At 41.3% G+C, this 23,793-nt stretch overlaps 2 protein-coding genes across 4 annotated transcripts in view; both read right to left on the reverse strand.

Annotated features, from left to right (window-relative positions):
• Positions 1–3,020: 3,020 nt before the first annotated feature.
• LOC137957319 (PHD finger-containing protein 1-like) lies at positions 3,021–4,345 on the reverse strand. The gene is made up of 2 exons (XM_068805074.1): positions 4,191–4,345; positions 3,021–3,554 (listed from the first exon to the last, which is right to left on the reverse strand). Exons 1-2 carry the CDS (start codon positions 4,289–4,291, stop codon positions 3,179–3,181), a joined length of 477 nt encoding a protein of 158 aa, XP_068661175.1. The 5' UTR covers positions 4,292–4,345; the 3' UTR covers positions 3,021–3,178.
• Positions 4,346–8,020: 3,675 nt separating this feature from the next.
• Positions 8,021–23,793, reverse strand: part of LOC137957288 (brefeldin A-inhibited guanine nucleotide-exchange protein 5-like) — a 42,844-nt gene continuing 27,071 nt past the window's right edge. For all 3 annotated transcript variants that reach the window (XM_068805045.1, XM_068805046.1, XM_068805044.1), the window contains exons 27-35: positions 23,467–23,741; positions 23,196–23,359; positions 18,850–18,963; positions 18,577–18,713; positions 18,172–18,490; positions 17,845–17,940; positions 9,693–9,825; positions 9,395–9,489; positions 8,021–9,258 (exon numbers count right to left, since the gene is read on the reverse strand). In XM_068805045.1, the coding sequence (XP_068661146.1) occupies positions 9,754–9,825; positions 17,845–17,940; positions 18,172–18,490; positions 18,577–18,713; positions 18,850–18,963; positions 23,196–23,359; positions 23,467–23,741 (1,177 nt within the window). In that variant the 3' untranslated portion in view covers positions 8,021–9,258; positions 9,395–9,489; positions 9,693–9,753. The remainder of the gene's footprint in view (positions 9,259–9,394; positions 9,490–9,692; positions 9,826–17,844; positions 17,941–18,171; positions 18,491–18,576; positions 18,714–18,849; positions 18,964–23,195; positions 23,360–23,466; positions 23,742–23,793) is intronic.

Below are 23,793 nucleotides of genomic sequence, written 5' to 3' on the forward strand. Positions count from 1 at the left end.
TCTTTTAAGCATAAAACCCTAAAATCTAATAAGAAAGCAATCAAATCTTGATTGACTATTATCCTATGATTAGGTCAATCAGAGGTAAGGTTGTGGGGACATCTTCCCATGTGACCAAGAAGAGCTCCCTTCCCAGGGAGAAGCGAAGCCTTGGGTCTCCTTCAACATTTTAAATTTTTTAAAAAAGTTTAGGTGGAGAAAAAAATGGACGAAACCAATGAGTGAGGACCGAGTTTCTCTCCATTTCCGCCTCAATCGCTTTCATGGGGTCATCTTCTTGCATTTTCTTCTCGGTGTTTCGAGCTGTGACTTCTGGTCTTATGTTCTGACGAAGGCCTTGCCAAGCTCAGACAATGGTGCGTGTCTCGCGTGGAATTTCTAAACCATAATATCTACGTTGGAAAGATTAAAAGCATTTAGTTTTACTGTTGGCTTTAGCATAAAAAAAGTTCATTTTTTTACAGATGGAACTCGTTTGCAAAAGTTGTTTGATAGTTAAATATGCTCTGCGGGACGGAGAAGAAATTAAGCAAAGCGGTGTAACTGTAGAAGTCCAACTTCGAGCTCGGTGTGGACGAGTATATTTATAACAGAAGAGGTTTGAAAATTATAAAATCACTTCTATCTTTATTTCCGTAATGCCTTATCAGATATAAACTCATCTTTATGATTAGATATCTATTCTTAAACATTAATTAGGCATTGAGACACTACAGTAAAAATAATTGATTTTTTTTGGTTTTGATCTTCTGAGTTCTTCCACTATGGCATGAAAAAGATTGTGAACTTGGAAGAAGTAAATTGTTCGATTTTTTGCAGATTTCTTCTCTCTCAAGTCTGAACCTTGCGAGGTTTAATTACACCCATCAATTATTCTCTTCTGATGTGGCAGCCATGGATCTGGCCTCAGCTAATTTGGTTCATAGAGCAAGCAGTACTGCTATCGCGTCACATTGATGCGACTCTTCCGAGGCTTTCACTCCATTAAATTCTCAGCTTTCCAGAATCCCAGGCAAGAAATCTAGGCGTGCAAAACAGTTATCTAATGGAAAGTGGCTCAAAGCAAACAAGATCGACTTCACTGTTTGTTGACGTGCTCGAGACTGCAATTCCTGGACTGATTCGTTTGTCTCCTCCCTCTTCTCGGTGTATGAACTCTGAATTGATCATGGGGTTGACGCAGACATGATAAAAAACAGAAGCCCAGAACGAGGAATCGGAAAAAAATAGCAATAATGCCAATAGAGCCTTCAAAAAGGATGCGATACTACCTAACCTACCCCACTTTTGCAATCGATCGATCAACTTTGCCATGACGACGTCTCCTTCACGATGTTTTACAGGAAAAGAAAAGTCCTGGACGTTCCTTTCTGTATGTCAACCGGTCTCTGTGTCCAGATATTCGTGGGGGATGTCATTCGACAGTCACAGATCAGTTACTTGAATTGCTTGCATGGGAGTATCCACTATCCAGTGGTTCTAATGGTTGGAATGATAATCTGTATAACTGGATCCAGGCTATCCCGCACACTGGAAAAGCCAAATTATTTTCGGAACGTCAAATCGATGATGCGATAATTCCATTACATGAATGACCTTGAGCGACGAAACAACCCATATGTTGAGGTTTTTTCAGATCTTAATTTCTTTGTAACTTCATTAATGGGTTCCTATGGGGAATGCATCAGGTCCGCCGTTTTCCGTATCGAGTCTTCATTAGCATTTTTTGTTTTTGAATGCTGTAAATCAGCCAGGAAAACTAATACGCGTAGTAGTTGGACTAAATTAACAGGCATTCACACCCATTTTTGTGGGGCAGCCTCTGCTTGGATTCTTGGTCTTAAAAAACTAATCTCAGTGGTTTAATGAAAACGATGGAGACAGTCGAAATTCTTCTGGGTTTGGGAGGCGGGACTGGAAATGGGTTCGCGTCCCCTGATTTGTTGTAACTGGAGCCCAACAAGTTAATGGCAGAAAATGAGATGAGGACGACGGTGAAGTCGAGAGTGATAACTAAGTGGAGATCCATTAATGGATGAATCCTCCGCAACAGAAGGGATATATGCATGTGATTGAATGTCCCACCATAGTCTCCAAATCTCCAACAACCCAATACTTGGGAGCACCCGATGCTTGCTTCCTCCTCTGTTCAGATTTTCAGATGATTGGAGTTTAATTGGATCGTTCGAAGAGAAACTGATGAGAACTCAACTAGGATACAGAGACAAGCTCGACTTTATGCCTCAGAGAAGCCTAGTTCGTTCAGGAACCATGGCTGCCGATATTATGCCCGCAACCCATCATTTAATAACTTAGTCGAGACAATCTGGACTAGCAACAGGCGAGTACTTGTCGATAGCTCTTCACCACAGACATGCAGCTGCTCGATGTCAGAGAGCTCTTTGTTTGTTGTTTTCTGCGTAGTAGATTTGATCATTTGAATACTCCATATTTATGTGCTTCCACACCCATCCAATCGATGGCACTGCTCGTGAACGGGCTCACCAGCTTTTAAATCTGTACGAACTGGAGTGGTCCATCAAAACCAGACGCCCCTGCAAGGAAGAAACAATTGAAGGTTATTCTCCCATCGGACACGTTCTGTTTGGTGGATTCACTTTCCTTGATCCTTACTGCTTTCCGTCCTGCCCGAGCAAGGAAGAAAAAATCTTCTCCTGCTCAGTATCCGTTCTCTGGAAGACGATGTGACAGAAAACTCTTGTCTTCGTTCTCTTTAGTTTTAGTAAAACACGAGGTTCGCGAGCAGCATAAAATTATGGGAGGGTGAGCTTTGAAGGGCTGCGTTTGGAGATTTTTCTGTTTCAAAATTTTTTATCATTCGGTTGGGTGATTATAGCTTGAGACACTTATTGATTAGTAAGTTAAAGCTCTAGAATTGAAGTGCAAAAATGGACTTTGGTCATCTGTGAAAACGAAATTGAAAACCGAAGAAGAAAGAAAAGAGAAGATATGGGATATCTTGCTTTCAAGAGGAATTCTTTTGCTGATTCTTGCATTGTTCTTCACTCAAAATATTGTTCAGAAATTCCGGGTTTTACAAGTAATCCAAGAAAAAATTACTCAGGGAAGGAACCGACAGAAACAACTGAAAAAGATTTTTTTTTTTTAATTATTGTTTCTGTCTCATTTTTTACAGACTTCGGTGGGTGTTTTCAGTCTAACAGAGAACATCGGCGAGAAGTTTATATCGGCGGCCGATCACTCTGGTCGACGGGGAATTGCAGTTAAGCTTCCTCCATCGATCAGAGCCACTCTTGTGTCTCTTCGACTTGGGACTGATCCCGGCGTTGGGAGTCTGTCGCCTATCGTCGTCTCTTTTCCGGCGGGCCTTCTTGATCTCCTCGCTTGCATAGGTATCCTCAGTGGCTTCACCGCCGTCTGGCGCCGTGTTCGGCGACTGAACGACTGCGTCCAAGGCTAGTTCACTGGGCTTACTGCTTTTGCTACCGGCCTCACGCTTCTCCTGGTCGTAGACGCACCACTCGCATCTCCACGTCGCCATATCTATGCCGGGGTATGATCTGCTGCAGTATCTGCACATTCGTTTATAGTTCCGAGTTAAATTTGATCAGTCTCGGGTAAATTTTGGAAGAAATCAATCCGTGCAAAAGAGAGCAACGTCTTTAATGGGCCTTCACATAGCTAGAATTCCTAACCGTGTTCATGCGGAAATTATCCTCGTTTCCGGGCAATAAAACGATAAACCGAATCAAACGTCGCAGTTGGCCTTGCTCAATGTATTACGCGTTTGTCCAAGGACACGGAAATCGAAACTGCGGTTACAGAAGAAAGAACGGGAAACAAAAAATGGGAAATGAAGAGCGAGAAGAAGGGAGAAAATGGGAGAGTGATTTTTACATCTAAAATCACAGCGAAATAGATTTAGAACGCCAGAAGTCTGAGGAGATTCAAGGAAGTTAATTCGCGAAGAGAAACTACAAATCCCAGTTGGGTCTCGATCAAATATTCGAAGCCATCATCAAACACCTCAATCCAAAAAACAAGTGAAGAGAAGAAGACTGGCAGGAATGTCTCCTTCCTGAATTCTTCAATTGTCTCGGGATTGAGAGTTTCCAGGAACCAAAAACTGACTGAACCTCAATTCCCAAATCGGCCAAGAGAGAAGATGAAAGAGTGCGAAGTGCGAAGAGATCAAATAGCTTTCTTACGTGTGTTGAAGGCGGAATCCACAGATTGGGCAGAGAATCAGATCCTTAGAGAAGCCAATATCTCCACACAGACAGCATTCTTTGGCTGGTTTTGCAGCCATGGCAGAGAAGACAGCACTCAGCCAGCCTTGCCTAGTTGCTTTTCCTCTCCTCTCCTTTCCTGCGCTCTGGCCCCTCTCCCCCTCTCTCCTCACTCGCGAGTTATATATAGCGATTCCCATGTAAATCTTCCAACAGGGCTGTCCTCTCTTTCTCTCTCTCTTTGCTAATAAATAATTCATAATTTAATACAATGTCTCAACTCTCTTTCATTTTCATCTTTCCAACGCGGAAGCGGACTCGGATGCTCTCGAAATTTAACTCACTTTTCGTGAAGAAGGCGAGTTATTTTTTGGAACCATCTAGTTTTCAACCCTACAAAGAATGTGTAACTGAAGTTTCTTCCGCGGAATTTTGAGAGAAATATTATAATCTTGGTGCTGGGCGATGGGATGTTTAGGAATAATCATGTCGATGATTGAAATAATAAAAAAAGATAAACAAATCAGTGAACGAAAGCCAAAGTTGTCATTTGGGTGCAAGATCATACTGGTCTCCCCGCTGATGGGTTTTGTAGAGAAGAGGCTCACGTCGGAAGCTTCGTTCACAAATTCATCCTCAGCCTTTTTTCTTCTTCTTCATATTAATTAATCAATCAATCAGGGAGCAAACAAAAACAATTCAATCTCGCCCTTCCACCGGAAACCCATTTCCCAATTATTTGAAGATTGCAGGAGCTGTGTTTTGTTGGATTGAAACTTTTATTCAATTAGATGTTAAGCTGGGGAAAATGTATTTTTATTTGAATTTCATATAGAATTGAAAAGTTTATGGATACTATCTTCCTTCACATTAGTATAATATTGTCCACTTTAGGCCTACCCTCATAGATTTGATCTTATTCCTCCGCATTGGTATAATATTGTCCACTTTAGGCTTATCTTATGGATTTGCTTTTAGATTTTACCCCAAAATGCCTTATACCAATGGAGATGGTATCCCTAACTCCTAACTCCGGGGCAAGGCTCTGATAATGAATTATAAAGATAACGTCCACATTAATATATCTAACATACTTTCCACGTCTAATTAAAGTGAAACTTTGGTATATACCCAGCAAGAATTGGGATTTCATTGGGTGTCATTCAGAAGTCCTCTAGCAGCTAGAAGACAGCTTCCTGTCATGCAATTTGACATTTTTCCTACCTCCGATCGCTGGTTCAATCTGGCGATGATGATAAATTGGAAAACAAGGTACCGTACTACATAGGAAGAACTTTTCAAGAGCTTCGAAGTAATCTCTTGCCTTAATAAAAGAAAGCCTGACAAGTAAGGTTAAGAGTGGGTATAAAAAATGCAGAAATGTTAGATAAAGAAGAAGACGAAGGGCACGGATGCTGCTAGTGGGCCGGTGGCGTAAAATAGGGGGCTTCCACCACATCCAGGACAGCCACAGGCGAGTGGGTCACTGGAGTGCGGCGAAATGGGGAAAACAGGAAAAGCAACCCAACGCACACCGCCTTATACTCGATGCTGTCTACATCTAATGTACCGCAGAAACAATGGGAACATGACGTGACGTTCTACTGGTTCTGCTTCGCTTTTTTCCCTTTTTTTCTGGATTTTATTTGGGTTGGTTTCAAATTTTAATTGCTTTTGTTGATTTTGTTGTAGATAAAATCTGATAAACTGATAAAGAGAAAGATCTGTTAATTAAAGGGGTGTTTCTGAAACTTGTGATTTCTCAATTCCGATTTGATTCGATCCAATCCGATCCGACGAGTCCGGACGGAGAGAGAAGGATCAGATGACAGAGTATAGATTCATTGTTCTTATCCCAGGCTTCGACAGATTGACCTCAAGTCAACATCTCTAGAGTCGGTTCAGCAGGATAAACAATATATTTTATTAGGGCGTATTTCAAAATTTTATTTACCAAACTATCCAACTTCAAAAAGCATATTTTCCAAGCTACCGGATTTCAACCTTTGAAATCTACGCAGATCGGTCAACCTTCCACCTCAGATGTCGCCGCGTGATCATCGTCATCCTTTCTGCTTTCTACTTCTCTTTCTATTCCACTATTTGGATTATGCGGAGAAAGTGAGGCCGTGGGCGATGATGTATTTGGCACGGTCATGGGGGGCTAATCCTTTCACGAAAACGGACTGCAGGCAGGCAAGTAAAAGAATGGTGGCGTCAATGCTGCAGTAGGCCATCACTACTTCTCGTGTCGGTCGACGTCCTTATCGTTACCTCCGGCGCTGTCGTCTGGGTGTTTTACGGCCTGCAGCGTCCGTCATTCTTCCTCTCCTCGCTCAAGATCCCCACTTTTAATCTCAGCTCGTCGCCGTCCTCCCCCTCAAATCAATTCCCTCACTGCCAGGAATCCGAACAAGAAGCTCATCTACTACTACTAACAATGTCCATCGCTGTCTCTTCTGAAGGCATCGACATCGCCGACAGTACCGTGCCGGGGTTCGTCCACGGTTCTAAGAACTCGACGACTCTGAGATTGGCCATGAATAGCGGCGGACCGAGTAAGATCGACTTATTGTCTGCGGGATCCCTGAGGTCGGATGTGAATAAGAGGGGAAATTGCATCTGGAGATCGTAGTGGAGAACAAGGTGAAGGTTAAGAAAGGGAGCGTTGAAGAGCAACAAGGTCGGGATCAAAGTCACCTGCGAGATGGCATCAATGCTGCTGTTCCTAAAGGCAAAGAGAAACCCAAGGATGCCGTCTCTGATTCAAATGTGAAATGCAAGGTGAAGCTCCACATCAAGATTTGGAAATGGCAGATTTAGACTGCATTGAGAGGACACCAGAGCTCTGTCGTCAAGATGAAACTTGTATCAATTTCCGTTTGTTTCTTTCTTTCACCGTTTTGTTTTTTTTTTTGGTTGTACAATTGATAAGTTTGTAAATTTAAATAGAGAAGGGTGCTTGTTAGAGAAAAGAGACCACATATCTTTGCTTTGTTTTCGTTTTCCAAAATGGTTTCTTAATCTGATTTTTTTCTGCTTCTGAAATATGAATTCCTCTCTCAGCTTGAATAACGTGATCTCTGAAATTGATTCCATACAACTCAATAATCATCTACTAAATCGAAACTTCAATTTACGAGGGTGCACTGTGCACACTACAGACACTGACAAAGTGAGAGAGGAATTGAAGATAAAAGTTGTCACTAACTTCTATGAGAGAGGGAGAAAGAGATGAAACCTCGCGCTTCAGATGTTCGGTTTTACGTATTACGCTACATGTGTCTATCTCGTACGCTACATGTTTGGTGAAATGCCAAAGCCAATGCTGAAGCGGCGTAGGGGCTCACAAGGGGAAGGCGGAAAAGAGAGACGCGCACGCTCTCCTGCAGCGAGGCCAGGCCTGGAGTCTGCGGTGGACCAACTTCTTCGACGCGTCTGAAACGCGGAGGCGACATGTGGCTCGCCAGACACGTTCACGTTACCTTATTGCTTTTACGGTTTTATCTGCGAATCCAGTTTCATTTCCATTGAGGTTGCTTCCTCCTCTGCTGCAACTGTTGGGGAGGAGATGTCTGGGGAGACTTGAAGAGGGAATGGCCGTCTTCTGAAATTCATTGTTTGACGAAGAGAGTCGTGCTGCTCTGACAATCTATTTTATGATAAACTGACGACATTGTTTGAAACAGGGCAGTACAACTCCGTCTTGGGTAAACTCTTCGATTTCTCTACTAATGTATTAAAATTTTAAAATACCCGAAACCTAAGATGCGGATTGTTTTCTAGGTGATCTAAAGGCACCCTGTCCTCTCTGTACCAACAAATGAAGAATATTCATCCTCTCTACCCATTCTCTACTCAATTTGAAATGTAGAATCAGTGGACAGAGGGGAGGGGCGATTCTCACTTGTGGATCAAATGATCCTAGTCTTCTTCCATTAGTCTGGGACCACTACACCTTTAAACTAGATAAATGAGTAATGTTGATCTAGCGATGATTTTATCTAATGAGATAAAAGGGTTACCTTTATCTGAGGATTTTATCTCATTCTTGAGGAAGTTTTCTAATGTGTTAGCCATTCAAGTTTTTAGGATCTCAAACTGTTTCAAAGCTTGCATCCAACTAAAATTATGTTGTCATCTTGATCTGAAGAATCTTGTAGTATTGGTTTATCTCTTTGATCCATCCCATTCTTCTATCTTAGATCCAAAACATCCCCTTACCTAGGGTTTTCTTTCTTCTTTTTCTTTCTTTGGCCAAGAATCTAACCTTTCTGCTTGCCTTTCTTTTCCCCTTTCCCTTGCAAACACTACTTTGCATCAGCCTATACTAAAAGTCTCTCCCCACCAAAACAGAAATTAATACAAAGGCTTCCTACTTCTATTTATCTTGCATCAGCCTATACTTAAAAGTCTCTCCCCACCAAAAGAGAAATTAATACAAAAGCTTCCTATTTCTATTTATCAGTGAGAAACTTGAAGGATCCCTCCCCTACACACTTGGAAAAGCCCCTGCCTTCCACTACTGTGCAGAAGTTTACATAGTGGTCGAAAAGTGGGAGCACTTTCCTTGTAGATCGCTATCCCCTCACCTCAACCAAGTTAGCCAGACTAGTAATGAGCAATTAAAATCTAATTAGTAAACCGTCTTTCCACAGATTATGGGGTTTTTAATCTATAAAATCTAAGAAAATAATTGGATTTGATTAAACCCAATTCAACGAACTGATTTGGTCCACGTCCGATAACACTACATTAAAATTCAATTATGGAGGTTGAAACATGGCTGATATAAACCTGTGGGTCGGACATGGGTATGTGCATTAAACTGGGCCAGCCTAAGGGGTAACTTTAATAAACTAACTTTCTACATTCTTTAACTTTATATAATACGAACACCGAAAGTTACTCTTAAACTTCTCCAATAATAACTTTACCTCCATAAGATCGTAACAAAAGCAACCTGGGGAAAAAACCTGTTACACACTCCACCGTCTTCTGAAATAAAATCGATACCTGGCTTCTTAGAAATATGGCAATGACGACACTGCAGTTTGTCCATTTGAATGCGGTTAAAGATAGAAATGAGAAACTTGACAACCATGACAGTAAAACTGTAAAAGGGTCAAAGACACCTCTATAAATAATGAAGAATAAGAATTTCACTAGGAATTCTTTTATACCGTAGCGTTAGCCTTTGTCAAACAAGTGAGAACATCTAAACAATTTCAACCTCTTACTTTCATCAGCACCCCGGCTCATTCCTCGAGTCTTTCAACTGCATCACCTCACAAAAATAGGTCAATAACGTCAGGACGTGAGAATGCCTTCTCAAATGAGATAAAGACACGAGGTAGAGAATATCATCTGCAAAGCGATGGAGCAAGACAGCTGGCAAGAGGCATATGCCAGCCACCAAACAGCAATAAAGGGTGAGGACAGAGGAGTACACTTGGGCAGCAAGCTTCAACATCAACTCACCCTATGCCGATGTTCTGAAAAGATCAGAGTTTTACAGAGAAGATTGTATCTGCATTTATCATCAGCATGATGTAGGCAAAAGTGCAGTCAACTGTGCTGTAAACAGATCTCCAAGAGCTCCACGGACATCCATCTGGAAATTAAGTTAAAACAAGCATCTTCAATTGTTCAGAAGGTTTATGATATGAACTGACAAAATCTATTTATTTGTTACTGATGAACCAATCAAAACAACCAATTGCAAATCAGAATGATGAAGGGACGGTACTTTTTTCCAGAAGGAAAAAATATTTAGGCTTTTGGTCTGGAAGTAAGAGCCCCTTGCTTCCCACAATTTCCATGATTGAAGGACACTGTTACCCTCTCTAAATACCTTGTCAACCAAAATAATTGTAAATTTGTCCAGCTTTGGGGAAACATGCAAGGTAAAATGCCAACTTGAAGGGGCTGACATGCTGTATCAAACAATTCTTCAAAAGGCGAATGGCACACTCAAGCATGAATAACATAATGTCAGATTGTGTTTCATAGAGATGATAGCAGTAACACTGAAGCCCTTCACATTTTTTTTCTTTCTTATTCAGATCAGAAAAGCATTTGTGATCTTTAAATGGGTTTTACAGACACAATTTAAAACAATGGTTTATTTCCCAAGACAAAGAGAAGATACTAAAAGAAAACTTTCACAAAATACATTTGTTCAGAGCTTGTCATAATTATTTGCCATAAGTGGAAAAGGCTCCTCATCGTTCCACCTGAAAATTTTAACGCTCAAACCATTAAGGACAATGTCTACTCCAGAACCATAAATAGGTCAAGAAGTTTGACATCGTTTCTAGCAGTCTACATGGTTTCCCATGCCACAATTAAAAAATGTATTGACTTTTTCTCCCTTGTCTCTCCTCCCTTCCATTATAATTTCCTCTTCTCCTTCTATATTTTTATCTTTTCCGATTTCTTCTCTTTCTTTTCTTATTCCTTTTTATCTTCTTTCCTTCTCGTCTTCTTGTTGATTTTCAGGACTCCGTGGATCACATCTTTGATAAAGAAGAGAAGGAAGAAAAAGGGAGAAGAATAGGGTTATGGACTTAGTCTAAACCCACCCCCTTAAGCTATATTTATAGATGATAAAAATATAATATTACAATTATGCCCTTCACCCTAATAGGAGTAACGAAGAGACAAAAAACATAAACTTATTACATCAATGACACCTTAATTACATCATATTTTTCAAAACTCCCCCTCAAGTTGGGAGGTAATGGTAGTGATCTTAGCTTGAAACAAATAACATAGATATAGGAATAAGCTCCTCCATCACGGTGTCCCAAGGATAAGTACGACACTGGGCACAGACCCTCCTGGGGAAGATGGGATTCAGAGAAAAATGACGCTTCTAGATCCAAAGTTGCATCTCCTCTGCAAGCTACTTTGTCCTTCTCAACGGAACAATTTGTGGGTATTTTAAGAGAACCAGGGGAATTAGACAGGGAGATCCCCTCTCCCCCCTGCTCTTCAACGTGGTGGTAGAATATCTATCCTCCTTGATCTACTTGGCCAAGAACATGGGATGGCTCCTCCCCACGACTAATTGCACAACCTTTGATATTCCGATTCTCCAGTTTGCGGATGATACTATTTGCTTCGGGGTTGGTACTATGGATCAGATCAGAAAATTGCATGCTGTGCTGGGATTATTTGAATTAGTTTCCGGTCAGAACATAAACTGGGGAAAAACCACTCTTCTTGGCTATCACATTGATCCAACTGGGCTTTGGGATATGTCGGACTACTTGAGATGCTCTGTGGGAAATATGCTAACTACATATCTTGGGCTCTCACTTTTTGATTCTCGGCCTTAGGCGTCACTATGGTCCCCCCTCATTGAAAATTTTGAAAAGAGGCTAGCCACTTGGAGGGGTAAACTCTTATCAACAGCGGGGTGTCTCACTCTCCTCAAGTCTTGTCTGGCGGGGCTGCCAAATTATCTGTTATCATTCATGCACTGTCTGGGGTCCGTTTGCTCCACAATTGATGCCATCCATCGACGATTTCTATGGAGAGATTCAGAAAATACCTTCAGATACCATCTGGTTAGTTGGAAGGATATTTGCATGCCTCATAATAGGGGAGGATTGGGCATCCGGCCTACAAGAGAAATGAACAAAGCTCTTATGCTCAAACGGATTTGGAATTTCAACAACATGCATAACAGTTAGAGAAATATAGTGAAATTCTACCTTCAGTTTTCGGGTGCCTGGTGGAGAGAGGGCGGCGCTGCTCGCCTCCTATCCCCGATATAGAAATAAGTTTTCAAGCTCCTTCCAGTATTCAGAGGTGCTACCTCGATTCACACGGACAATGGAAGGACCCTTCTCTTCTGGTCGGACGAATGGCGTGGCCCCCGATCCCTCTCAGAGGACTTCCCGGGGCTGCATAGGGTGGCAAGCGACCTCTCTTGCTTTGTGGTTGATTCCTCGTGGAGTTTCTTGTTCCGTCGGGGATTAAATGATGAGGAATCGTTGGTTTTTTGCTCCCTCCTTACCAAACTCAGTAGTACTATTATCCGAGAGCACTCAGTTGATAAGTTGATTTGGAAGCCCCGTAATAATGGCCGATTCACTGTCATTTCGGTTTACTCTCATATTAGAAAGCAAGACTATAGTACCCATGAGCACAAGGCGAATCTGGCTTGGAAACTCTCAGCACCAAGCAAAATCAAATTTTTCGTGTGGTCAGCCATCAGAGAATAGATTCTTACTTCAGACAACCTTCATAGAAGAGGCTTCACTGCCCCCGATCTTTCTTGTCCCCTTTGCGATGAGTGCGAAGAGATAGTCCAGCATGTCCTCTTACACTGGATTTTTGTGGCAAGTTTGGATGAAGATCTTTCAGAAAATCAGGCTCCAACTGGGGCTACATCAGGACCTCTTTGGCACCTTTGAGATGGTTCAAGGGACTCTCCTTCCTCGGTTGGGCAAGTTAATTCTTTCGGCCTATCTTGCACATGTTCCATGGTGAATTTGGCTCGAGCGGAATAACCGGAGATTCAACTCCAAAACTAGCACCCTAGACAACGCGACTTCTCATGTCGTTGGCCTCATCTCGAGCTGGCTTCATACAAAGAAGGATTTTGCCACTCTATCCGAGGTTTCCCTTCGGGAAAATTGGAATTTGATTGCTCATATGTTTGGCCCCAACAGAGCTCCGAGTATGGCTATCTGGGATCCTCCCCCTTGCGACTGCATAAAACTGAATTTTGATGGTAGTGCTATTGGATATCCTGGACCAGCAAGAGCATATGGTGTGTTTAGAGGTCACAATGGAGACCCTATTCTTTCTTATGTTGGTCCGGTGGGCATTGCCGATTCTAATACTGTTGTTAGTGCTCTACTGTTCGGCCTCCAAATCTTCAGGGATCATCTCCATGGCAAGTTAAGCATTGAAGGCGACTCGAAGTCGGTTATTAGTTGGTGTTCCAAAGACAACCTCCCCCCTTGGCACCACTGGCTCATCATTGATATTATTGCTGACATTGTATCTTCTACACATTGTAATTGGAATCTCATTCCTAGATCAGCCAACTTTTTGGCTGATAAATTGGCAAAATTCGGAACTTCCTAGCAATCTCACATTGTTTGGGAAAGTTTCCCTCCTTTGTAATATGCTCTCTTGAGCTTTTGCCTTAATAAAAATCAGCATCATTTAAAAATAATAATTACTAAAGTGGATAATGTCTATCATTCACAAGACGGAGATAAAAAACCCAAGGGTACCAATAAAAAATCTCAAAGGACTTAAAAACACTTATATATGTAAAAAGGACCAACCTAAGCAATGCTCCAAAAGGTTTGGCCAAAGGGGTAAAGTGAGAGTCAAATAAAGGACGGTAAGAGAAAGGATGCCAAATAATAAGAGGGTAATGGAAATCAAAGGAAGATAAGATGTTGGGGTCACCATGTGCTTTATTTTCCTAAGTAATGCAAATCTCCATCATATGAACCAATGCCAACAACAGTTAACAAATAATGAACCTAAGGCAAACAACCGTGGAGTTCTTCTTCAGTAATAATGTCTCAATCAAAGAGACACAATAACAACAACAGAAATAGGCCAATGCCCAAATAACACATACCAAATGTGCAGTTATATAATAGCGGAAAACCGGTAAATAATGAAAGTCCTTAAAAGTAATAAAGACACATGAAATAGTCTACAGCGAGTTCATCCTTGAATAAGGAAGCAGTGTACCACGTAATAAGTTGACGATAATCCAAGATAATAATCAAGCCGAAGTCAGAGATCTGAGTCAAGAATGAATGAGCCCGAGTTAAAAAACCGAGTTATGCTAAGTCGGTGTCAAACCAATATAGCCGAGTCGCGAGAAGAATCAGTATAAAACTCAGGACCCGGACCAGTATACTAGAGGTAGGGAGCAAGTAGACCGAGTTAGGCTGACTTGAGTCCGAGTTAACCCGGTCCAAGTAGATAATTCGCTGGTTCGCTGGTTCATTGCTTGATATGGATAATTCAACAAATTAAATTCAAACCTGGTTGCTGAGGCAAGAGAAGAGTCGAGTTGGAGTCAAATGGATGAGCGCTGGTCTTCAGAACAAGAGAGCCGAAGAGTCTTCGACCTCCAAAAACAGCAACTTAACAGCAGATAATCAGGATGATTACCAGCGAAGGGAAAGGCCAGCGAAGAGACGACCACTCAGTAAAAGAGACGAAAACAACAACTTAATCTCCGATGATTTTCCAAGCTAGACTTCCGTCAGCCTATAATGTGCTGGCGGACAGCGGAGACAGCGAAGTGGCAGATATCAGAGAGATTACTGGAGTGAACCAGCGAAGGAGACAAGCTAGCGAAGAATGGTGATTATTTCTTCCCGTGATTTCCAAAAAAACAGTAGTGAGATTCTTCCGAAGATAGCCAGAAACAGACTGGACGATATTGACGAGTTGGATTGAGGATAATCCAAGCTTGCAATCGGGATGCTAAATGACGATGCCAGAGTAACTCTGTCGAGAATAACTCCCGAGTGAAGATGCCAACAATAGAAGCTGATTTGCAGAAACTTCCGCTGTTAACGTCCAAAGGCTTGGGATGGAAATCAGACAAACTCTCTTATAATGACAGCAATGACATGGATTTACAGCAGTTAACAACAGAGTTACGGGAAGATGCCAGCAGGTGCCAAAGATATATGGCAGTTGTCGAAATTAGATTCCTGGAATGAGATTACGAGATTGACGAGCAGTGAAGGAGATGAAATCAGCGAATTCTCAAACGAAGCTGTCCACCCGAAGTTACCAGGTTGGTAAAGAGATACAGTCTGGCTACAGCTGGATAGAGCTGGTAATTGGCTCGGAGTCTCGGGCTGGATGAAGCAGATATCAGTAGCTTGATACGTATCAGTTATCAGATATCTATCTCGGGAGACAGCAGGACAGAAAGCCAAGTTGCAATTGGAAATACCAATCAGACGACCCAGTAATCAGAGTCAGAGTAATGCTCGAGATAGAAATCGGACAGCAACGCAGAAATAAACCAACAGAGAAAACAAAGTAAGTTACAGAAGCAGTAATCTTTGCTTTCTTGGATTATCAGCAAATTAATCAGCAACAACCAGAGAGATCAATCTAAAAACAGCCGATTAGCAAGGAATGACGATGATGAATCAACAGACAGAGCAAGTTACGCCCACCAGACAGAGAGAGTTACGGGCCATCGAAATCAATCAGCTGGAATCTTCAGCAGATTACCAACGCCCAAACTTAATGAGAAAAACGAACAATGACTGCTGAAGGATGGGAAATAGAGCGGATTGGAATCAATGGCTGCCGAAGAGTACCGCTGCAAGAAAGAGAGAAGCCAGGTGGAAGCGGGAAGCAGAAGAATATGATCACCAGATGAATAATTTCACAGCAGATGAGATGCTGTTTTTGCTGGGGTCACATGTTGCGTTCACTAGAAATCAGAAAGAAAATTCCGGTTCAGTTGGGCCCTCCAAGGCAATACGAGCAATTCTCATGTACAACGATGACCGGAAGGCAGCAGCAGATCTTGCCTCAGCAGGAGACAGAGATGCACTCTGGCGTTTCTGTAGTGATCAGTATTGAAATGATTATCAGCCAGACCAACCAGCCAACCAGGCTATGTGAGACCGAGAGAGATTTGCAGTAATAGAGTGCATGATCATCAGAGAATACCATCAGGTCATGATGAAGCGGAAGCAGAATTAATAGTCTGATCAACCAAGTAATAATCGAAGACTTAGAGAATCTTATAGTAAAGAGGTAGCAGCAGGATACCTTCAGCACCAAAGTAGCAACTACTGAAGAAAAAAAATAAACCAACATTGAAAACCGACGAGATACTATCAGCAAGTTGATCATCCACCAAGCAAAAACAATTATGGAATTCTAAAAAAACCATAGCTATGAGTCCTGAAAATCAATGCTCTGATACCATGTTGATTTTCAGGACTCCATGGATCACATCTTGGGTAAAGAAGAGAAGGAAGAAAAAGGGAGAAGAATAGGGTTACAGACTTAGTCCAAACCCTCCCCCTTAAGCTATATTTATAGATGATAAAAGTACAATATTATAATTATGCCCTTGACTCTAGTAAACTACTGTAGTGAGTGCTCTTCTATTCGGCCTCCAAATCTTTAAAGAGCGGTTTCATGGCAAGCTGATTATCGAAGGCGACTCAAAGATTGTCATTAGCTGGTGTTCAAAAGATAACTCCCCTCCTTGGCACCACTGGCCAATCACTGATTGTATTACTGATATTGTGTCATCCATTCATTGTAATTGGAACCTCGTTCCTAAAAAAGCCAATTATTTGGCTGATAAATTGGCAAAATTCGGAACCTCCCAACAATCTCTCATTGTTTGGGAAGGCTTCCCCTCTTGTAATCTGCTCGTTTGAGCTCTCATAATAAAATTCAGCATCATTTAAAAAAAAAAAAAAGTGAAGAAGAGACAGAAAACATAAACTAATTACATCATATCTTCCAACAGTTCTTTCTAAGGAAAAGAAGCTAGAAGCAACTAGCAATTGATCACCAACAACAGCAACAATATAGTGGTTGGCTGAAAAGAGATGGACCAGCAACTGGTAAAGAAGGAAACAGGAGAGCAAAGAAGAGGATGAAGAAAATAAAGCATGGAGTTGCACAGAAGAAAGGTGAAGGGAAAGGAAAAAGGAAGGCAACTATATGAGGGTTTTCTTCTGATGTGCTGGTCTATTTAACAAGTAAAACCAGCGAACACTAAATAAGCTGTCGTGTCTCCTATGAAAATTTATACACCAATCCATACATGTGAAGAGTCACCAGTAATCCACACATGTGGCTTTGTTAAATAACTTAAACACTAATGTAGTTTGCATAAGCCTCTCCAGTTCAATCATTGTTTGTGATCGACATTTAAAGCCAATCATTTAAAAAAATTAAGATATTCTTTTTAAACAAAATATATAACAACTTAACGAGTGGCATTTTGGGAATAGGCCATGGGATGAGGACAGCGGGGATAGGGTTGGATTTCCAACCTCATCACAGGGTTTCACGAAACAGGTTTCAGATCAAGTTTTGGGTTCGGGTTTTCAGAAACCCGACACGTACCCATCCCTACTTTGGTCAGCAGGTTCACTGATAGAAAAACAAGATAATAGACACAGGTAATCCTAAACCTGAATTTCGGATACTCGTGTCCTTGAGACACTTCCCAATAGAAAATGCTGTCTAGGAATCAGGAGCCTTGGTGGGTGTTTCAAAAAAATAAGAGGTGATTAGTGGGAACAAGAGTTCATGTCAATCTACTTTAACAGGTGTGGTTCGGAGAGCAAGAGTTATCAACTTATTCTTTCGTCCAGTACTGTGCCTGACACTAACAAACAGGAATACTTACTGAAAAACAAAAGATTAGGGGTAGCAATTTTTCCCCATTACATTCACCTAAACAGATTTTTCCCTGCCTGTCTTACCTTATGGACCCATGGATAATCGGAACCCTTAAAAAAATGGGTAATAAAATTAAGGATAAACGGAATTGGTAATAGAATAACCCTCACCAGCTACTAATTATCTGTTTACAGCTGAACTGAAAATACCAAACAACAAATAGGCACTGAATGATTACCTGATCACATACAACTAGTTTAGTAATCAAAGGATAAAACTCGCTTAGATGTCTTCTGAATATCTGACTGTTCATCAGAGACATCCCCTCAAGCACCTACAAGAGTAGGCACAATCAATAGCATTCCGAATTGATTGGAACAAGCAACAACTATAAGAATACTAGAAAGATAACAGCATTTTCAAGGAATCAAGGAGAAATATAAATTCTCATGACAGCAAAGATTATCAAAGACAGATAGCTTTTACAGTGTCATCTTTTAGCAGTTGTGTGGTTCATTTTTCATCTTATATCCTGCATAAACTGCAGAGCAAATATATTACATACCTTTACAATAATTGGAGCCCTTAGCTCAAGAACCCTATGAATGTCCACCCCTAAAGTCTCTCCAGTGCTAGGCTGGACGTCAGATGCCTCTTTCAGTATATGCCCACAGAAAGACACCAATTTCTCCTCAGCAATGGCCTTCAGCTTCCCCTCCATGCTACCGACTTCAGTACTACAAGAGTTGTTGACAACTGCATAAGAGCCATTACTTTTCATCTGTTCTTCGTTACCAATTTCACAAACCGAGGTTGTCTTTTGTAAGATATCCAAATAAATGGAGGTTCCAGCTATTTCTTGCCGAAGAAGATTCAAAGGTGGCCTGGACAACCATAAATTGATAAAAAATAAGCATCTGGCTCACACACTACAGCAAGATGCAACATGAGTCATCAAATATGTATTTACCTTTCTGAAGGTATATGATGCATACGCATTCTAAGATTTGAATACGAATTATAGAAAGAAGCAAATTCAAGTAATGACAGCAGAATGTCCATAATAGCATTTTTTTGAGGAGCCCTTAGCTTGCTCCAGTATTTCTTCTGAAATCATATGAAAAAACTCCCTCAGTAATGCATAAGCATATAACCAGTGAGAAATAAAGTTTCATATGACAAAAATAGGTAAGATGAAATGACAATGCCCTATCATGACAATGAGTTTTGAAAAGATTTTAACCTGAATGCTATCAATAACCCCAAGCAGTAGTAGTTGAGTGATGCACTTGCCCCTTATTGTCCCTAGCAGTGGGTTCTCCACTTCCTCCGGAGCAGGCTCAATATCATCTGGAATCTGCAACAAGTATTTACCAGTGATAGAGTCATTGCTGAAAATGAAAAAAGTAATAGAACAGATACAGATTGATATTTTTAGTACACCAAAACTAAATTACAAATAGGATATTAGGAATGAGGTACATGAAACCCAAATGTGTGAAAGAAAAATGCACCTCCAGGTCACTTGTTTTTTTAAATGAAAAAGAACTCCTCAAGTTAAGATTTAACTTTCAGTTCAAGTCCCAACTGAAAGAGGGTAATGCCAGATACCCCAATCACTTCTTATTTGGAGATGAAGTGGAGGAAAATAATTGTTGTAAACAATCCCAACATAGAAAGGACAAGAATTTGGTGATACATTCCGAATGGAAAGAAAGGAGAGAAACAAATTATTGGAGATCATTATTTGAACACCTCATCTCAACTAAAAGATGGCCTAAGCCTCCAATTCTTGAACAGCCAAATTGTCCATGTTCTTTGCCCATGCAGCAAGCAGCAAGGAGTGACGTGAAGGCAAAATACTACACTGGGGATGTGTGGAAACTAATATCTGGAACCATATCTCTCTGCTGCGGCTATCGATTTTGAAAGATTTGAGACTCTCGTCTTTACTTCCCGGAAGAATTCTTTGCCATCACTCTATTTTTTTCCAAAATTTCTTATTTCCACAAGAAATTTCTTGTATTTGGTAGTAGGGGTGGCATCGAGCCGAGCCGAGCCCGAACCTACCTATGTTCGAGCTGAGTTTGATTTAAATATTTCAAACTCGAGCTCGAGCCAAGCCTAGCCTTGAGCCTAAAATTGTAATCAAGCTCGAGCCAAGCCTAGCCTTGAGCCTAAAATTGTAATCAAGCTCGAGCCGAGTTCGAGCTCTAACCTACATTTAAAACTTTGCATAAAATACAAGTCAAATAAATTGTATATAAAATTAGACATAACCTCCTGCATAAAATTATTCATAAAAACTGCATAATTATGCATAAACTTTATTCAATAATCAAACACAAAAACATTCCTTTGAAAGACAACGCTAGTTTTGTCCATTTGTACTTAATCAAATCGTTCTGATTCAAGTACTAGAAAACCAGATCATGGAGATAGAAAAAAAGTTCAAGAAAAATAGTTTTGGATGACTTAATCTTATGTCCATTTTTTGTTTTTTCTTCGGAGCATGGATTCATACAGCAACAGTTCTGAAATGCTACCGATTTGTTCTTCTGAAAAACTTGAGTGGAGTTAGCATTAAGAGAGTACCTCAAACAATTTGAGTCTCTTCCAGAGCCATGAGGAAGAGACAGTCGGAGTTCAAGAAAGAGTTTTTTTTTTTACACGTGCTTATGATTTCGCACGTGCAAAATCGCACAATGTCTTTGCGCACAGGGGGGAAAATACATTTATCCCCTAACACGTGCGAAATCGCACGATGTCTTTGCGCGCAGGGGGGGAAATTTATTTCTCCCCTAACTTGGGTATTTGGTTTTCCACCGAGACAACGCGAGGGGCAGGGGTCTAGCGGCACCGGCGAGGAGCTGTCGTTGGGGTTGACGACTACAACGGAGGCGGCGGCGATGGAAGCAGCGATGAAGACAGACAAGGAGAGGAAGAAATCGAACCGAGCAACGGCGAAGGCAGCCGACGAGCAGCTGTCGACGGCGACAAAGGGAGGCGGCCACTGAAGCTGACGGGAGGGGCTCAGCAGAAACAAGGGGAGGAAGAATCCTCCCCCCCCCCTCACTCCTGGTCCCAACTCCCGAACCCTCATTAAGTTAACGAGCTTCAAACCGAACCATGGTTCAGTCGAGCTCGGGTTGTTAACTCAAATGAGTCTTATCTGGATCTCGAACTCGGTTCGAGATCCAAATAAATCGAATCGAACTGAGATGGAACTGAGCTGAGCTCGAGTTCGAGATCCAAATAAATCAAATCGAACTGAGATGGAACTGAGCTGAGCTCGAGTCGCTCGAGAACCGGCTCGGTTCGATGCCACCCCTATTTGGTAGTGTTTTACCATATTACCCTCACGAAGTCAAGACAACGAGTTGTGGCCGATGTTCTCGTCTATTTAGATTGTAAGAAGTGTTTCAATTTGGTGGGATCAAGCGAGGTCATTTTTGTCAATTACGACCTCAAGAATTTCCTGGCTATGGGCTATGGCACTCCGAGCAGTCATCTTGGATTTCAGTGCGTCCCCAGGAGGAGACACGAATGAGAGGCGTCCGTCCTTTCCCTCGATTAATAACGTAAGTGGCAAACAAAAGCTAACAGCTAAAAATTGGTGATGTTATTCAAGAACATCATGGATTACAATTGGATGCTCAAGATACTTGATATCCTTAATTGCCATAGGGTTATCCTTTTCCTTGATTTTTTTTTTTTTTTTTTGAAACTTCTTGTTGAGAAGGAAAAGTCTCACATTGAAAAGTGTTAATAAAAATTAATAGGTTACAAGGTTGAGCGATAGGCCTCTCAAGTGGCTAGTCATTTTAGGATGAAACCAGGCTCAATCCAATAGTGATATCAAAGCAAGTTGCGTGCATAGACTGAGAGACAATTTGTGTTCCCTAGGTCATTTGTGTGTTGTGTGCTCCCATGGGAGTTTGTACCCAAATCTCAAGCCCGTTACGTATAACCTGGACCTGAAAGGGAGTGTTGAGTAAAATAAAGTCCCACATTGAAAAGTGATAAGAAAAGTTAATGAGTTATAAGGTTAAACAATAGGCCTCCAAAGTGACTTAGTCATTTTGGGATAGAATTGGGCTTAACCTAATAAATTTCTTCCTCGAAATCTTATATAAGTTTCATACTGAGTCCTAAATGACTCGTCATGTTCAATATTCAAGGAAGAAATTTATTGGGCCAAGCCCCGTTCTGCTAGGGACTAAATGATGAGGAATCGTCAGCTTTTTGCTCTCTCCTTACTAGACTCAGTAGTATTATTATCTGGGAGCATACAATTGATAAGCTGACTTGGAAGCCCAGTATTAACGGCCGATTCACTGTTGCTTCTGCTTACTCTCATATCAAAAAGCAAGACTCAATATGCATGGGCACAAGGCAAATTTGGCTTGGAAACTTTCAGTGCCAAGCAAAATCAAATTTTTCGTGTGGTCGGCCATCAGAGAACAGATCTTTACTTCTGACAACCTTCATAGAAGAGGCTTCACCATCCCTGATCTTTCTTGTCCCCTTTGTGGTGTGTGCGATAGGACAGTCTAGCATGTCTTCTTACACTGTGGATTTTCTTAGCAAGTCTGGATGAAGATTTTTCAGAAGATTGGGCTCCCAATGGGGCTACATCAGGACCTCTTCAGCACCTTTGAGATGGTTAGAGGGATTCACCTTTCTCGGTTGGGCAAATTAATACTTTCGGCCTGTCTTGCACATGTTCCATGATGCATTTGGCTCTAGCGAAATAACCGGAAGTTTAACTCCAAAGTTTGCACCCCAGACAACACGGCTTCATATGTCGTTGCCCTTATCTCGAGCTGGCTTCATACAAGGAAGGAATTTGCCACTCTATCGGGTGTTTCCCTTCGGGAAAATTGGAGCTTGATCGCTCACATGACTGGCCCCTGCAGGACTCCGATTATGGCCATCTGGGATCCTCCCCCTTGCAACCGCATCAAACTCAATTTCAATAGTAGTGCTATTGGCTGTCATGGGCAGGCTGGAGCAGGTGGTGTTTTCAAAGGTCACAATGGAGACCCTATTCTTTCTTATGTTAGGCCGGTGGGCACTGCTGATTCTAATATTGATGAAGTTAATGTTCTTCTATTCGGCCTCCGAATTTTCAAGGAACGTCTCCATGGCAAGTTAATCATTGAAGGAGACTCGAAAACTGTCATCAGTTGGTATTCCAAAGACACCCCCCCCCCCCCCCCCCTCTTTGGAGCCACTGGCCTATCACAGATTGTATTGCTGATATTGTATCATCTATCCATTGTAATTGGAATCTCATTCCTAGATCAACCAACTCTTTGGCTGATAAATTGGCAAAATTCGGAACTTCCCAGCAATCTCTCATTGTTTGGGAAGGCTTCCCTCCTTTGTAATTTGCTCTTTTGAGCTTTTATCTTAATAAAAATCAGAATCATTTTAAAAAATAATAAAATATTGTTTCCCTAAATGACTTGCTACCTATGAAGATTTTATTTGATTTCACTCTTTGTGCCTGGATTTCCTTATGTAGGATCGTTACCAAAAACTCAGAACAACAACAACCACTAGAATGACATTGTACTATAATACCTTGGTTGGCGAAGATGGTACAAGAGCCTCTGCAGGACGGTTCCTAGATTTAGAAGTGAGATTTCTGAGCAACAGATTGTCCATCATATTACCCATTAACCTTTGACCAAATGTTTGACTCCGTTGCAAGCTTTCAGTTTCAGCAGGATTAGGAGAAGAGGGCACTACAAAACAAAAATGTATTTTAGAACTTCCATCAAGTAGTATTGAGTAAAAATCATTTCTTATTGAGAAAACAGTAGCATATTTAAGAAAAAAATTAACTCCAAACCTTCAGATTCTTCCAAATTTGTTTGGGAGGCCATTTTTCTGTTATCAGCATGCCTAAACGCTGGGCTGAGTTCTTTTTGAGGACTATCACTATCATCTAGAAGATTCTCAGAGGACTTTCGGTTGTTCTGTGGACCCACTCTACGACTATCAGCATTAGATGAACCACCATTTTGTTTACCAGCTGATTCTATTGCAATAGTAGGATGGCTACTTGGGTTGTCAAAACCTAGAGAGTTGAGCAGTTCCAGGGGTTGCATTGTGTAAGTCGCATCCCTGATATTCACAGATCAAAGAAATTGAGATGACAAAACAAAGGGCTAAAAAG

This window comes from Aristolochia californica, unplaced genomic scaffold (genome assembly GCF_029961685.1).
Source record: "Aristolochia californica isolate CCGP_79_NKW_82.1479 unplaced genomic scaffold, dmAriCali1.0.hap1 SCAF_2, whole genome shotgun sequence".
NCBI classification, from domain to species: Eukaryota; Viridiplantae; Streptophyta; class Magnoliopsida; order Piperales; family Aristolochiaceae; genus Aristolochia; species Aristolochia californica.